Source organism: Salmo trutta, chromosome 37 (assembly GCF_901001165.1).
Source record: "Salmo trutta chromosome 37, fSalTru1.1, whole genome shotgun sequence".
In the NCBI taxonomy this organism is placed as follows: domain Eukaryota; kingdom Metazoa; phylum Chordata; class Actinopteri; order Salmoniformes; family Salmonidae; genus Salmo; species Salmo trutta.
The window spans coordinates 11,697,185-11,709,967 of NC_042993.1; the positions used below are offsets into that span (position 1 = coordinate 11,697,185).

General features: G+C 46.8%; 2 protein-coding genes across 3 annotated transcripts; both read right to left on the bottom strand.

The window, feature by feature from the left end:
- Positions 1–437: 437 nt before the first annotated feature.
- LOC115176737 (zinc finger protein 628-like) lies at positions 438–6,523 on the bottom strand. Its single transcript, XM_029736981.1, has 2 exons — positions 6,091–6,523; positions 438–5,623 (listed from the first exon to the last, which is right to left on the bottom strand). Exons 1-2 carry the CDS (start codon positions 6,482–6,484, stop codon positions 1,767–1,769), a joined length of 4,251 nt encoding a protein of 1,416 aa, XP_029592841.1. The 5' UTR covers positions 6,485–6,523; the 3' UTR covers positions 438–1,766.
- Positions 6,524–8,947: 2,424 nt separating this feature from the next.
- On the bottom strand, positions 8,948–12,444 carry si:ch211-261d7.3 (chromatin modification-related protein eaf-1). Of its 2 annotated transcripts, none has more exons than XM_029738408.1 (4): positions 11,710–12,444; positions 10,701–11,418; positions 10,105–10,503; positions 8,948–9,980 (listed from the first exon to the last, which is right to left on the bottom strand). In XM_029738408.1, the coding sequence occupies exons 2-4, from the start codon at positions 10,954–10,956 to the stop codon at positions 9,097–9,099; spliced, it is 1,539 nt and encodes a 512-aa protein (XP_029594268.1). In that variant the 5' UTR covers positions 10,957–11,418; positions 11,710–12,444; the 3' UTR covers positions 8,948–9,096. The 2 variants fall into 2 exon arrangements, with proteins under 2 accessions (XP_029594268.1, XP_029594266.1); XM_029738406.1 differs by having other exon boundaries at positions 10,105–10,530.
- Positions 12,445–12,783: the final 339 nt, after the last annotated feature.

Consider the following 12,783-nt stretch of genomic DNA (forward strand, 5'->3'; position numbering starts at 1 on the left):
AGATCTGTCGCGAGAACATCAGCGTATCATGCCGCGTTCACAACAACTGGGAACTCGGAAATTTGTGATTTCCGACTTCAGTGCGTTCAATAACACAAATGGGAACTCTGAAAAAACGAGCTCCGACTGGACTGGGGAAAATCGTTTTGAACGGTCATCCAACTCGAAATTACAAATCGGGAACTCGGGCCTCTTTCTAGAGCTCCGACTTTACGACCTGAAGACAACTGACGGCATGATTTGACCTCGTTTTTTCCAAGTTACCATTCGTCTTGAATTCCAAGCACCATTACACCCAACCATTAGTTCTCAACATGCAATGTAACGGATATTATGCAAGGCATTTTGTGTTGAAAACATCGATTTGGTAGACTGTTTTCATTATTGCACGACTATTATGTCATTGTGTTTTATTGAATACAGACGACAATATGGCATTCTTTCCCAATTATTTTTATTACCAGGTATTTACATATTTAAAACTACTGCTAATGCACAGATGTAGTAAAACGTCAAATATGTTACATTATGTTTTGCCAGAAGATAACGACCCTACCATTACGTTGATTTACACTGAGCTGTACTGGTGTCTCAACGCAAACATGGTTACATTAAGACACTGTGGAGCCGGCGCAAGATATGTACAATATGGATAAAGGTAACATTTGGCATACAGTGGCATATCCCATCCTCGGATTGATGTACGTTTTCCGACCCATATCTCGCGTCTGCTCCACAGTGTCTTAATGTAACCATGATTGCTTTCCGACCCCATTGCAGGTCAGTGTAAACAAGCGTATCTTCTGGCAACATTGTCATGTTGTTGATACAATATCACAAACCCAACAGGTAAAGTTAGTTATTAGTTATTCATTTTAATGCAATAAATTAATTTGTATACTAATCCATGCCACACTGTTTGGATAAAATGTGTGCTCCTCCCAATAACCCTAATTTCATAACTCTAGCACCAAAACAAGATACATGTTCACCCAAATGAAGACAGAATAAGAAATGACTCATACAAATGACTCATTATTCAGAGACCTGACAACTTGAATAACACCCACTACAACATTTAGAGAGAGCAGAAAGAACATGCAGTGTTTTGAAACAATAAAGGCACAAATATACAGTGCAACACAGGTGAAATCCACTTGTTCGAGGAATAAACGTAAATGGTGTAACAAAGACAGGAGTGTACACAGAAAGAAAAACTAACAAAGATCCATAAGTTGACATACTCAGTGGCCAGTTTAAGGTACACCCATCTAGAGCGTCTGCTAAATGACGGAAATGTAAATGTAGTACCACTGACTGTTTCGCACCATTCTCAGTAAACCCAAGACACTGTCGTGTGTGAAAAACCCAGGAGGTCTGCCATTTATGAGATACTGTAAGCAACTTTTTTTTGTGAACGGGGTGGTGTACCTAATAACTGGCCTGCGAGTGTAAATCCTTGGTATGTTTACAACACCATAAATATGATGGTACTGGCCAAGAAATCCATTAAACCGTCATATTTCTAAGTTCTTTGCAGTTCAAGGCAAAGCTGTGAACACAGAAAACTGACAACCGTGCTTGATCAAGTTAACAAACTATACACTTTTTGAGAGTATCTGACCCTTTCTTATAGAGTGAGAGATCAACAACATAGACAATGTCCAAAACGGACACAAAACACAGCTAAATTGCTATAGTTATACAATAAATGTACATTAAAAACATTTGGAAAAACAGAGTGGTAGATGCACTCTTTGCCAGTGTCAAATCTCTCCCTGTGCATGCTGCATGTAGTGCATTTGCAAGTCCAACTCCCGGGGTAGAGAGCACCCACAGATCATGCACTGGAGAAGGCGGTCTGGGACATAAGGCAAACGGCCCAGTTTGTGAGGAACAGGCCGTGGGGCTAGCTGAGGTAGCGACAGGGTCTGTGTCATGTGTGGCCTCTCACTCATGACCGCCTGTGGCGTGAAGAAAATGTTTGGGTGTGGAGGCCTTGGTATAGAGCCGACTGCTACAGAGTGAAGAGGGTGTGAGCCAGGCAAACTAAGAGGAGGGAGCGGAGGGAGAGGAGAGAAGAAAGGAGAGGTCTGATTTATGATGATTTGAGTGCCTGTTACCATTGGCTGCTGCTGCGGGCCAGCTGGAGTGGTTTGGAAACCCCACACAGTGGGTCCCACCCCGTGAGTGAAACGTTGTGGGTCATATTGAATGGAGATGGGAACATTCTGGGTGGATGTGGGTACATTGGTCCAGCTGGAAGATAGATGTTTTTGTTGCTGCTGCTCTAACTCCTGGCTAAGGCCTGATTTGTTTGAGGGGGATCCTTTGAAATCCCAGGGACTACCTCCAATCCCATGAGATGGAGAGCTTGAAATTGACATGACAGAGCTGTGGCCCATCTGAGCTGAGGAGGATGTACTGAGTAGAGCTGGAGACCACTGTTTCTGCTGCTCACGCCCACTTCCAGCTTTCTCTGATGAACTAACAGTTGGGGACATTACCAGAGGTGCATTAAAGTCCCAAACTCTAGTGTCCTCTTTTCTAGGAGGTGTGGATGATTCATTAACAGCTTTGTGCATTGGCACTGAGATGCTCGACCATCTTGGCAGCTTAAGCTCTTGGCCCAGTTTGTTTGATGCGCTCTGGGATGGTGGCACTGCTGGAGAGGTTCTCAGCCCACCCCACAAAGCAGCCCCATCCATGTAAATGGGGGACCCAGGGAAGTCAAGCTGAACAGAGCTCATTGTGGGGACTGGTGGTGTAGTGGCTGTGTTACCCCAGCTCAAGGGCTTCGGCTGTTGCCTGTGTTGCTCCTGCTCACTCACAGCTAATGGGCTGGGGTTCTGTGGCCCGGCCACTGGGGGTGTTTTGTTACCCAAGGGCATGGTCCCTCCACTTTCTCCTGGAGGAGGGGGTTCTAGGCTCTGAGATGCACCAAGACCAGGCTGTGACGTTGTAGGTGCCTCTGCCCTGCCTGAACTCCTCTGCTGTGGGGGTGGCCGAGGCAGGCCGTCTGAGTGCCACTGCTGGGGTTGCTGTGGTGGGGTGGGCCGGGACTGAGCATCTGGTAACCAGGGCAGCTTTTGCTGGAGCTGGAGCAACTGTCTGTCAGGCTGCCACTGCTGTTGTGGTACTAGCTGTGGCTGGAGCTGTCCACCTGGTTGCTGCCACTGTAATTGCTGTTGGATCAGCGGAGACTGTAGATGATGCTGAACCTGCTGTTGGCGCAGCTGCGGATGTAGATGTGGCTGTAGCTGTACTTGTTGTTGTATCAGTGGAGACTGTGGTACCTGCTGTGGCTGTGTTTGTGGAGATGGCTGCTGTTGAACATGCACTGGTTGTCTTTCAGGATCCTGAGACGGTTGAGACTGGTTTGGCAGTGGGACAGGCCTCAGTTCTCCACCTTCCACCCGCCACTGTTGGTGGACTGGTGGAGGCCTTCTCGCAGACGTCTCCCCTGGCTGCTGCATATCCATCTGGGATGAAAACATGGGTGGCTGTGGCTGGGCCGGCCTCCTCTGCCACTCAGGACTCCTTGACATTGGGACTTGATATGGAGGTGTTTGTTGGGGCGTGTCCATACCTGATTGCCCCATTCCACCCCACCTGGGCCAGCCTGATGCCAGCCTGCCTCCACTCCGGCCCCTGCTACCCCTGCCTCTTATCCTCATGGCCATTGGAAAAGAATAAGGCTGACTCGACCCCTGGCGCTTTCGAGCGTGGATTTTCTGATGCACCAGCAGGCTGCCGAGCCAGGGGAATGTCTTGTGGCACTCCTGACAGCGATGGGGCCTCTCGCCTGTGTGGGTGTTCAGATGGTCCCGCAGCAGGTAGGCCAGCCCAAAGCTCTTTTCACAGAGGTGGCACTTGTGGGGCTTTTCGCCGTTGTGTGACAGCAAATGGCGCTGAAGCTGATTCTCGTCGCTGTATCCCTTACGGCACTTTGTGCAGCGGAACGGTTTCTGGGTGTGCAGCCTCTGATGGGTTCTCATGTTCTGCAGGAAAGCAAAGTCCTTGCTGCAGTCTGGGCACTTGTATGGTTTCTCCCCGGTGTGAATGATCATGTGCTGCTGCAGGTAGCTGTTGAATCTGAAGGACTTGTTGCACACCCTGCACTGGTAAGGCTTGTCCTTGGAATGAATACGCATGTGCAGCGTTAACACAGAGCGGTGACGGAACGACTTGCCACAGTCTGGACACTTTAAAGGCTTACTACTCATCTCCTCCCTATGCCACCTCCCTGGAACGTTGGCAGTGTTAAGTGGAGCAGATCTCCCTACTTCAAGTCCATTACCCTGCCTCTCTACACTGACCCGGGCAGACGTGTGAGTTGTCAGGTGGGCCATCATATTAGACTGGTCAGAGTAGGTGGCAGGACAGTGGGGACAGGTGTAACGGTTTGTTTCCCAGTCTTTACACGCCCCGTTCTCCATCCTCTCATGCTCTGCTTCATGGATCAGCATGTGAGCCCTCAGGTCAGCTGGTGAAGGAAAGTTCTGAGGACAGAGAGGACAGTTGAATATACGTTTTGGCTCCACCCCGTGGTTTGTGTTCTCCTTGTCTAGTCCCCCGACTGTCTCGTGGCATGACACGTGAGCCTGCAGACTGCCCTGGTCGGGGAAAGTGAGGGGGCAAACAGAGCAGGCGTGAGGGTGCCGTCTATGCTGGCGGCAGTGCGCCTTCATGTTCTGGGCTAAGGCAAACGTTTTGCCACAGTCTGGGCAGCGGAAGGGTTTCTGGCCTGTGTGAAGGTATTGGTGCTGTTGCAGGAGGCTGGAATACTTGAAGTGCTTCCCACAGATGTTGCACCGGTGGGGGCCTTGTGTGTCCTCTGTGTGCTTACGACGGTGGTCCTCCATGACAGAGCGGTGCCTGAACACCATGCCACACTCGGGGCACGCGTAGGGCTTGAGGGAGGCATGGGAGCCCTGGTGGTCACGCAGGGAAAATATGTCAGAGAAGCTCTTGTGGCACTCCTGGCAGCGGAAGTGATGGGTGCTCAGGGAGTGGGTCTGCATGTGGCTGGTGATGGAGATCTTCATGCGGAACTCTTTGCGGCACAGGGGGCAACGGTACGCCTTATCCGGGGCACAGTTGCAGGTGTGGAGCCTCAGTTTGCTCAGTGTTGGGAAAGTCTCTTCACAGTGGTCACACTGGAAGCCTGGCCTCTCCTCCTTGTGGATTCCCTGTGGGCTCCTTCTCCTCTTCCGCTCCACAGGCTGTTCAACCTTCTGTTGGTGCTCACTGCGGTGCTTGATGAGGCTGCTGCGGTGATGGAAGGTAAGGCCACACTCCTTACAGGTGAGTGAGGCCAGTTCATCCTGGTGAGCGTGGAAGTGACGATGGAGGTTAAATGTCTCCCGACGGGTGAACCTCTTCCCACAGTCTTTGCATTCCAGACTACATTTCCTCCGTTTCACTGTTTGCTCCTCTTCTCCTCCTTCCTCCTCCTCCTCCTCCTCTCCTCCATTACAGTCTTGTTCTTCACCTGTGTCTTTGGATACATCCATCTCCTCGTCAGAACGTGATTTTTCCTTTTCCACATCCTCTGCATCTGAGACATCTTCAGTAATCTTTTCCTGCTGCACCTCAGTCATCCCCATGTCACCGTTACGAACTGTAAATACAAAAGAAATACAACATTGTCATTGTGAAGCGTTCATGAGTAAGCATGAATACAAACGTTTTGAGACTAAATATGAAAACAGGCCTATTACACAAATCAATCTCCACAAAAATATTATGAAAAGGCATTTATGACATCAAAGGGTACGATTAGTGTACTATTTTGAGTCACCTGCATGATCAATATTCTATTGGATAAACGGTTGGCCAATAACAAAGCTAGCTCATTAAGTGCATGAGACAACTCGCTAGCATCTTGGCAATTAAAGTGAGCAGGAGCACATTTACAGTCAATGCTGCATCCTGCATGTTTCCAGGGATACCCCGTACATTTCAGTCTGTTTTTGCACACGACTGTTTTCCAAAATAGATAGACGGTGAGCTTAGATAGCTTATATTGATAAGGCAGGCTATTCGAAGAAAGAAACATAGTCAACGCTAGCTAGCAAACAAACTTACCGTCGTTTCCATTCTCTTTTGCATCCGTGCGGTCTTCCTCGTCCTCCGTCTCAGACCAATCGAAATGCCGCTGCTTGTTGTAGGAAACATCGGTGTTGTGGGTATTTTCTTCAGAAGACGTTAAATCTACTAACTCATTACCTATCTCTGATCTATCATTAGCTCGAAGCGCAATGCTACTTTCAATCTGGCTAGCAAGCCCATCGGTAACAATACTAGATTCTCTATTTTCATTGGAGTCCTTGGGAATTCTGTCTTCTTCAACAGCAAAAGTGTTATCGGGGTCTGTCGATTTATACTCAAATGATTCGCATTTCTGTGCTACATCCCCCGGGTCCCCCAGCTCATCGTTGGGGTCGCCCTGGCGTCTCTCTGATGAATTCACAGCAGCCATGTTTTACCCATGCAGCACTCCTCCAAAAATGGTTCTCTATGCCCCCTCTTCCTCAACGTGAAAGCAGAAGGCGAATCGAATTGTATATTATGTTACTGGCCGCTAGAGTGTGATGGTGTGAAGTGAAAGGTCTTCGCCTGCCCTGCATTCTGCATGTGATGTTATGTTTATCCACTTCAGATTGTCATGAGTATTGAAACGAAAGCAATGCATTTTACATTTATCAATGGGCATTCACTCAAATCAGTCAACAGGTTGCACCAGCAGCACTTGTCTGAATAAAGAGCTATTGAAGAGCTGTGATGAGATATAGTTCAGGGTTGCCTTTATTAATCTTTACTCAATACATGTCTCAGAACAGAGTCAGACCCTTCAACTATATTTAGGTATATAAATTGTGCAAAAAGGTACACAAATGCTTAATTTTTTTTACAGATCCCTTGCATTTTGTTTACACATCAGACACTGCATGCAAGATAACACATACATCATACTTGTAGATAATGCTTAATTAATTGATAACAACGAAAAACAAAGAAAATCTGAAGCAAAATACATACTGACGCAGATTTTAATTTAAGAGCTATGTAGGGAAACATTTCCATATCTTAAACATTATAGCCCAATTATAAAAGGATTTATCATTACATGTTAAATACACATTGTATAATACTTTTTTCTAAGATTTGCATGTGTATGTCCAGCCTATCATACAATGCATGTTTAATATGTATCATAAAACTGGAAGAGCAATCAGAACATGTATATATGCATTGGTATGTTACATTTCAATGGTCATTTACTAAAATGCTCTAATGATAGATTGCTGCAGACTCCAATGTGCTTTCTGTTAATGTAATGCTTATTGTCTATCTACAAGATTTGGACAAAACAGAAATCGCTGACATTTCTTGGTTCTATTGCAGCAACTTCCAACCAATACATTATGCTAATATATATAGATCAGGGCTGAACCTTCAATTAGCCTACTGTGTTTAATTGAAATAATATATATACGGTGCATTCGGAAAGTATTTAGACCCCTTGACTTTTTGCTCATTTTGTTACGTTAAAGCATTATTCTAAAATTAATTAAATTGTTTTTTTTCTTCCATCAATCTACACACGCTACCCCATAATGACAAAGCAAGGTTTTTAGAAATGTTTGCAAATGTAAAAAAAATAAAACAATATCACACTTCCATAAGTATTTAGACCTTTACTCAGTACAGAGCACACCCTACTTACTTTGTTGAAACACCTTTGGCAGCGATTACAGCCTCGAGTCTTCTTGGGTATGACGCGACAAGCCTGGCACACCTATATTTGGGGAGCCTCTCCCATTGGATAGGGAGCGTCACTGCACAGCTATTTTCCGGTCTCTCCAGAGATGTTCGATCAGGTTCAAGTCCGGGCTCTGGCTGGGCCACTCAAGGACATTCACAGACTTGTCCCGAAGCCACTCCTGCGTTGTTTTGGCTGAGTGCTTAGGGTTATTGTCCTTTTGGAAGGTGAACCTTCACCCCAATCTGAGGTCCTGAGTGCTCTGGAGCACTCAAGGATCTCTCTGTACTTTGCTCTGTTCATTTTTCCCTCAATCCTGACTCGGCTCCCAGTCCCTGCCGCTGAAAAACATCCCCACAGACTGATTCTGCCACCACCATGCTTCACCGTAGAGATGGTGCCAGGTTTCCTCAAGACGTAACGCTTGGCATTCAGGCCAATGAGTTCAACCTTGGTTTCAACAGATCAGAGAATCTTGTTTCTCATCGTCTGAGAGTCTTTAGGTGCCTTTTGGCAAACTCCAAGCAGGCTGTCATGTGCCTTTAACTGAGGAGTGGCTTCTGTCTGGCCACTCTACCATAAAGGCCTGATTGGTGGAGTGCTGTAGAGATGGTTGTCCTTCTGGAAGGTTCTCCCATCTCCACAGAGGAACTCTATCAGAGTGACCATCGGGTTCTTGGTCACCTCCCTGACCAAGGCCCTTCTCCAATTGCTCAGTTTGGCCGGGAGGCCAGCTCTCGGAAGATTTTGGTTGTTCCAAACTTCTTCCATTTAAAAATGATGGAGGCCACTGTGTTCTTGGGGACCTTCAATGCTGTAGACATTTTGTATAATCCTTCCACAGATCTGTGCCTTGACACAATCCTGTCTCGGAGCTCTACAGACAATTCCTTCGACCTCATGGCTTGGTTTTTGCTCTGACATGCACTGTCAACTATGGGACCTTAATTTACCACAGTGGACTCCAAGTTGTAGAAACATCTCAAGGATGATCAATGGAAAAAGGATGCACCTGATCTCAATTTCAAGTCTCATAGCAAAGGGTCTAAATACTTATAAACATTTCTTAAAACATGTTTTCGCTTTGTCATATGGTGTATTATGTGTAGATTGATGAGGAAAAACATTAATTTAATCAATTTTAGAATAAGGCTGTAACGTAACAAAATGTGGAAAAAGTCAAGGGGTCTGAATACTTTACACAACAAATGTACTCATGAAACAACTTTTTCAACTTTGGTTGAAATTAGAGGGACACAATTACTTCAAATTAGATTGTATAAAAGAAAATAAATAAAGTACATCAAAGCTTATTTACATCTCTTTATCTAACGCCTTCTTCTTCGTCTATGATCAACAATTCTCCCCCGCCTTGGCCGTTGGACGATTCCATTAATGACTGCGGGTGGATCTGGACGGGTGGTACCATCAAGAATATCTGGGGGTGGTGGTACAGGGGCAACTGCTAAAGTTGGTTGATTACTTGGACTCTGGGGGTGTTGCGGTTGCTGTGGTAGCGGTTGTATCTGTTGTTGCTGCACCAGTTGGGGTTGCTGTAGTAACAGTTGTTGCTGTATCTGTTGTTGCTGCTGCGGCTGAATCGGTTGTTGAGGCTGTGGTTGCTGCTGCTGTAACTGTTGTGGTTGCTGCGTTATTGACTGTTGTGGCTGTTGTTTTTGGGAATGATGTGGCTGCTGCTGTGGTGGTGGTTGTTGTTGTTGTTGTTGCTGCTGCTGTGCCTCTAGGACTCCCAGCAGCCTTTGCAGGAGAACATTGTTTTGCTGTAGGCTGGTTGCCAGTGCCTCTTGAGAGGCCACTAATGTTCTCATTTCACGTCTGAATCCCTCCCCAAACTCCCGAAGACTCTGCTCCACCCGATCCCCCAGCTGCAGAGCTGCCTCCCCCATGCCGCGGAGCTCGTCCTCCAGCCATAAGCCGCGAGGAGGGGCCTCCAGGGGTCCCTGCTGGGCCCCTAGTGAGGGCTGGGGACTAGGCTGAGGGGTCCCATTGAGGAAAGGGGCGCTGTAGAGGGGAGATGGAGGCAGCCAGCGTTCTGAGTTAGGGGGAGGCCCTATTCCCAGTCCTAAACCCAGCTTTTCCTCCATACTGCTCTCTGCCCCCTCGCATTCCACCTCTCCCACCTCCCCTTCCCGCTCACCACTATCCTCATCCTTCTCAAAGCCATCCCTCTCCGACCCTTCACCTCCACCCACTGCAGTAAACAAGATATAGTAGAAAGCAGTGGTTAAAAAAATCTGTTTTTTATATGCATTATCTGAATGTTCCTACAAGGCTTGAATCTAAGGCTTTACCTCATTGTTAGTGTTCAGATTTACCTGGTTCTGTATCAGTGAAGCACGTGAAACTGGCCTTCCCTCTGGTGCTTTGCTTCTGTCTGGCCTGGTGAAGCCTGGGGCTTGCCTGAGCTGACCTTTCCAGTATGGAAGCCCCTCTATTAGATGGCAGGTAACAAGTGCGGTGCCTAGCGTCTGCCAGTCTGCCTCCATTGCGTCTCTTCAGGTCGTCCCAGCGCTTCTTGACCTCGCGGAGGGTACGAGGGACTCTGGACACAGCGTTGACCCGCTCCAGGATCCCTGCCCAGATCCTCTCTCTCTCCCTGCGCCGGAGCCTCCCAGCAGGACCAAAAAGCTCTCCCTCACACCGCGTCACCTCAGAAACCAGCACCTCCAGCTCTGCACCGCTAAAACGACTCTTCCTCTTGCCTGCACCCCCTGCTGCCAACACAGAGGACATACCTCTGTCTACAGAAAGACAGAGTTGATCTATAGGTGTTTACTATGTGTCATATGAGGTGAAACACAAAAATGTAATAGTCAAAACATATTTATCATAACAGTACAGAGCACCACTGCAAGCATCAATATTGAACAATAGACATGCGTTTAATAGCTAAAAGCTGGTTAAAGCTTACGCTGTTCCATGGAAAGGAGGTCATCCGAGGACATGCCAGGGGTCATGATGTTAGGATGCACCACCACCACGTTGAAAGGGAGTCCACCAGGCAGCCCACTGCTTTGGTCGCAGCTGCCTTCCGAGTCCTCATCCTCCCTGGGAAAGCCGTCCTCTGAGACGCCCCCTCCGAAGGGTCCCTCCGGAGACTCCACTTTGATGTGCATGGGAGGCGAGTGCTCGTACAGCAGGCCCCCCTCCTCGTAGTACTCAGTCATGAGTCAGGCCTGGTTTACAGACGGACCAACTGACAGTTCCATTCACACAGCGACAGATGGCTGGCCGTACCACACCATTGTTGGGGACGAGCAATATCTGCCTGACAACTAACTAATCCTTCAGTGGGGGCAGCATAAGGCATATGTTCACAGGCTACAACTAAGTGGCACATAAAAAAATAGGGGCGCTAGGAGACCATCTTGTGCAGGGACATACTGAGATCAACATTCACTGTAATGTGCGTTCGTTTGCATAATATATTATTCATTCATACCAGGTAGCCTACAGCTAAAGTCCTGGAGCAGACGTTCATCAACTGTAAAAGCTGGCCAAGAGAAACATGTACTCTCTCTGAAAACTATCATTTAAAATTCATTTATGTTAGTGCAAAAACAACTATGCCAGTATCCATCAACAGAGATGTGCAGATAGACTTGAGTAAATAGAGGATCGAGGGAATTCTACAAAAGAGAGAAATATAATACATGTTACCAAATTGTTACATAAATTACAAATATCAAATAATTTACAATATAGGTTTCAACTTGATGATGACGATGTCTAACACCTTTATAATTGCGTTTGTCGCAGCAATGCGCATTCTTTCTGCACCACATCCGCAATGGTTGCGCATTCCGCATATATTACTGGTGATGCTGATATAGCAATGCAGGGCACTTCGCTTCAAGTTAGCTAGCTTTAATCTCGAAAATGTCAATACACTTAGTGGGATAAAATCTTATTTTACTCACCTCACGATTATAAGACAAAACAAAGACACATTTGATGCAGTTGTCCTAAACGTAACCCACCCGTTAAGCTTGAAATTGTACACAAACCGTAGAGCGTCGCTGAATATTTACGTCACCATTCCACTGTCACATGTTTCAAGTGTTAGATAAAGGAATATGAATGTGGAAATTAATGGTTGGGGGTGGTGAAGTTCTCGGGGCCGAGGCTTAGGATAAAGATGAGTCTGTGACTAGGAGTGACGTTTTTGTTGAAAGTGGACCCTTGCCTTTTGGGTGATCCATTTGTGGTTTCAGGGTGGATGAAAACAGAGTTCTGTGCTGTGGAATCAGTAAGGATATCCAGAAGTGGTCTTGTGATAATTGTTTGTGTTTCTGCTGGTCGGAGAGAGAAGGCTCTCTGCGTTAAACGAATGGAGGCAAGAAATGTGAATTGTTTTACTCTCAAGAAATGGGCGCCATTGAAAGGAGTGAATACTGGGGTAGCAGTAACTGTAAAAGTTGACCAACTGAAGGGGAAGATTCCCAGTGTTTGATGTTTGTCGTTTGGTGTGACGCAGACAGGGCGGGAGTGGTGAAACAGAAGTCATTGTCTGTTCTTTTGAGTTTTGATGTCTTTGCCCGACAAAGTGATAGGATATTATCCTGTACGACCTTTTGTGCTGAATACATTACGTTGTTACAGGTGTCAAGCTTATGGGCATGTGGCAGCAGTGTGTAGGAGGAAGGTTCCTAGGTGTGAGAAGTGTGCAGAAGGGCATGAGACAAAGGAAGGTGTAGCATTGGGGAAAGTAGTGGTATGTGTTAATTGTAAGGGTGCCCATGGAGCTGGGGATCAGAAATGTCCCGTGTGAGAGGCAGGTTGTGCTTTCCAGGGTTAGAGTAGTGCAGAAGTTGTCATATGCTGAGGCAGTGAAGAAAGTAGAGGAAGATGGGTCAAGGGGGAGGGATCCTGAGACGAGTGGTGTGAGTAGTAGATACGTACCAGTACAGAGAGAGGTCAACAAGTGGTATATGTTTCAGTAAGATTGGCTTTTTAGCTTTTATAGCAACGGTTATCAACTGTCCTGCAGGGAT

Excerpts from the sequence above, each read along its gene's own strand:
- LOC115176737 (XM_029736981.1), bottom strand. The coding sequence starts at position 6,484 with ATGGCTGCTGTGAATTCATCAGAGAGACGCCAGGGCGACCCCAACGAT. Across the intron at positions 5,624-6,090 it reads AAAAGAGAATGGAAACGACG|TTCGTAACGGTGACATGGGG; the intron begins GTAAGTTTGTTT and ends TTGTATTTACAG.
- si:ch211-261d7.3 (XM_029738406.1), bottom strand. The coding sequence starts at position 10,956 with ATGACTGAGTACTACGAGGAGGGGGGCCTGCTGTACGAGCACTCGCCT. Across the intron at positions 10,531-10,700 it reads CCTCCTTTCCATGGAACAGC|ACAGAGGTATGTCCTCTGTG; the intron begins GTAAGCTTTAAC and ends GTCTTTCTGTAG. Across the intron at positions 9,981-10,104 it reads CTTCACTGATACAGAACCAG|TGGGTGGAGGTGAAGGGTCG; the intron begins GTAAATCTGAAC and ends TGTTTACTGCAG.